The sequence below is a fragment of the Aptenodytes forsteri genome, unplaced genomic scaffold (genome assembly GCF_000699145.1).
Source record: "Aptenodytes forsteri isolate BGI_AS27 unplaced genomic scaffold, ASM69914v1 Scaffold166, whole genome shotgun sequence".
In the NCBI taxonomy this organism is placed as follows: Eukaryota; Metazoa; Chordata; class Aves; order Sphenisciformes; family Spheniscidae; genus Aptenodytes; species Aptenodytes forsteri.
In genome coordinates, this window is record NW_008796110.1 from 8814737 (window position 1) to 8818225 (window position 3489).

The 3489-nt window shown below is 39.5% G+C and overlaps 1 protein-coding gene across 1 annotated transcript; it reads left to right on the forward strand.

Annotated features, from left to right (window-relative positions):
* Positions 1 to 1350: 1350 nt before the first annotated feature.
* Positions 1351 to 2492, forward strand: GPR85 (G protein-coupled receptor 85). The gene has a single exon (XM_009286826.1). It carries the CDS (start codon positions 1351 to 1353, stop codon positions 2461 to 2463), a length of 1113 nt encoding a protein of 370 aa, XP_009285101.1. The 3' UTR covers positions 2464 to 2492.
* Positions 2493 to 3489: the final 997 nt, after the last annotated feature.

Below are 3489 nucleotides of genomic sequence, written 5' to 3' on the forward strand. Positions count from 1 at the left end.
GGGGGGAGGGGGAGCCTGATTTCATGGTTTTAAAACGATGCCATGATCTGATCAGCCTCTGTTTACACAGCAGCAATCAGGCTCTTTTGTGGACGGTAAGAATGGAAGGATTTTGCTGGGATTCAGTGGGAATATCCTTTGTACACCCGAGGTGGCATAGGAAACACTTCGTGTGAATAACGAAGGAGCCTGATCGTGCCTGCTGTGGCTCCTGTCCCTGGCTCTGGAGGGAGAAAAAAAACAACAAAAAAACCCCAGCAGCAGCAGCCAGTTCTTTATTTTCTTTTATTGCATGAAATGTGTTCCGGTACGATTCACTGGGAGGATTAGTGGGAATCGTGGGGCCCTAATTAGCTAAAAAAATCAATTTATTATACGTTTATTTAAGCATAACCAAAACCAGCCCTCCCGAAAGGATGGGCATTATATCTTGGGTGTGTTGCCTATTTTTGCTCAGTATTTACACTGACCGTTGCTTATTATGAATTATATTGAAGCTTTAAAGATTTCCATTTACCAGCCCTCCCGAAAGGATGGGCATTATATATCTTGGGTGTTGCCTATTTTTGCTCAGTATTTACACTGACCGTTGCTTATTATGAATTATATTGAAGCGCTAAAGATTTGCATTAAAGTGGGGGGGGGGGGCTCTTACAATGTGCATGAACTAACACAGTGTGATTAATGTGCTTTGGTGACTTGGGTTAAAAAACATAAATTCTGCAGGGTTTCTTTGGGTGTGATCCGTATCAACACAGCGCCTGCCTCTAAAACGTTGACAAATACTGTAGCCATAAAATAAATGTAGGTAATGTCAAAATATCAGCAGTCTTTGGGGATGTTTTTAAAAGATGTCAGTGATTAACTCTTGGGCTTGCAAACTGGGAACGTTTTGATTCATAAAATCTCTGAGGCTTTAACTGTAAAATTATATATGCTACCAAATATAAGGGGCACCGGTCAGTTCTGAAACTGTAACAAGCTAAATCTGTGAAATGCCAATAATCAATCATGCTAAACAGTAAGTAAAAAAAAAAGCCTCATGATTTTTAAAAACAAACAATAGTACTCAAATTTACAACTTCATTTGGTTCTCCATAAATTAACATCTTTGTTAGCACTTTCTGACATCATTTCTTGTTAACTTAAGAACTGATAGCTCGATTTTTTTTCAGATATTTTGATGGCATGACAAATCAGAAAGAAGAGGATGTACTGTATGACTAGACACAAGATCAGTTCTGTTTGTGGATTACATTTTCAGTAAGATGTATGGATCTATTTTTTCCTTGTTCTTATATATAGATCATGAGACTTGACTGAGGCAATATACATATCATCCATCCATCTATGGCGAACTACAGCCATGCAGCTGACAACATTTTACAAAATCTCTCTCCTTTAACAGCTTTTCTGAAACTGACTTCACTGGGTTTCATAATAGGAGTCAGTGTGGTGGGTAACCTTCTGATCTCCATTTTGCTAGTCAAAGATAAGACCTTGCATAGAGCTCCTTACTACTTCCTGTTGGATCTTTGCTGCTCAGATATCCTCAGATCTGCAATTTGTTTCCCATTTGTTTTCACCTCTGTAAAAAATGGCTCTACTTGGACGTATGGGACTCTTACTTGCAAAGTGATTGCCTTTTTGGGGGTTTTGTCCTGCTTTCACACTGCTTTCATGCTATTCTGCATAAGTGTCACGAGATACTTAGCTATTGCCCACCACCGTTTTTATACGAAAAGGCTGACCTTCTGGACTTGTTTGGCTGTTATCTGTATGGTGTGGACCCTCTCTGTAGCCATGGCTTTCCCCCCAGTTTTAGATGTGGGCACCTACTCGTTCATTAGGGAGGAAGACCAATGCACTTTCCAGCATCGTTCCTTCAGGGCTAATGATTCCTTGGGATTTATGCTTCTTCTTGCCCTTATCCTCCTAGCCACACAGCTTGTCTACCTCAAGCTGATATTTTTTGTTCACGATCGCAGGAAAATGAAGCCAGTCCAGTTTGTTGCAGCAGTGAGCCAGAACTGGACTTTTCATGGTCCTGGAGCGAGTGGTCAAGCAGCTGCTAATTGGCTGGCTGGATTTGGAAGGGGTCCCACACCTCCAACCTTGTTGGGAATCAGGCAAAATGCGAACACCACAGGCAGGAGAAGGCTACTGGTTTTAGATGAGTTCAAAATGGAGAAGAGAATCAGCAGAATGTTCTACATCATGACATTCCTCTTTCTGACCTTGTGGGGTCCCTATTTGGTAGCCTGTTACTGGAGAGTTTTTGCAAGAGGGCCTGTAGTACCAGGGGGATTTCTAACGGCTGCTGTCTGGATGAGTTTTGCCCAAGCTGGAATCAATCCTTTTGTCTGCATTTTCTCCAACAGGGAGCTGAGGCGCTGTTTCAGCACAACCCTTCTTTACTGCAGAAAATCCAGGTTACCAAGGGAACCTTACTGTGTTATATGAGGGAGCATCTGTAAATCTTTAGCCTTGTGAAACACTACCATTCTCTGCTAAGCAATTGTGGCCTGTAGCCATGTCTTGAGAAGAAAATCAAGAATGGGATGTCAGCAGTTGTAAGGATTTGGGCAACATTCTGCAGTCTTTGCAATAGCTCACCTCTAATCCTATTTTAAACTAAAACGTGTTCCTGCTGACCACTGCTGAAGGTTTGTAATTAAGAACAAAGGACTGAACTACTGCCCTGAATTCCTTTATGTGGTTGAAATCTAGATTACGAAAGTAGCAGGTGCTAAGTATCAGTGCTAAATGCTGTGTATATCACTACATAAAATAAGACCATCAAAAAGATTAGCATTGGACATCTTAATAAATTAAGTTGATATGAGGTTAATGTGTTGATAAAACTAATTTTAGACATCTGAAGACCTTTAAAACATTTCATACAATTATTGTTTTGCAAAGACTGAAAACTGGGGACTCAAGTACTGTAACTGATTAAAGATGTGCCATGCATTATTGGATTATCACACTTACAACTCTGTTTGCCTTGTGAGTAAGTTTTGGGGAGCATTCCAAAGCAGTATTTTTGTTCAGATTTAGACTTTACTTTTTTTTCCCAATATATTACTCTTTCTAAATACCATTTTCGTTAACAGTGAAATTACTAACATTTAACTGTATTATGTGGGTTTTGCTGATTTGGTATAAAGTTTAATAGACTCTTATTTATATTTTTTAAAAAGCTAGATATCAGTCTGTTAGGCAACGTTAATGATAATATCCAGTCATAATTGAACAGTTATAATTATACAGAATAAACACATGTTGCCTTAAAGGGTTATCTAGTATCTTCCATTTTGTTTAGCATTGAAGCAAATAAGCAAGGAAAATTGAATCAATAACTCTGGTCAGTCATTTGGGAGTGCATGAAAGATCACTTAGTCCTCTTTTTTCCTTTTTACTCCAATGGTTCCCAAAATCAGTATGCACATCACTGGGGTGATACGATTTTTTTCTAGGTGTGCCGCC

Coding starts and splice junctions, on each gene's coding strand:
- GPR85 (XM_009286826.1), top strand. CDS start 1,351: ATGGCGAACTACAGCCATGCAGCTGACAACATTTTACAAAATCTCTCT.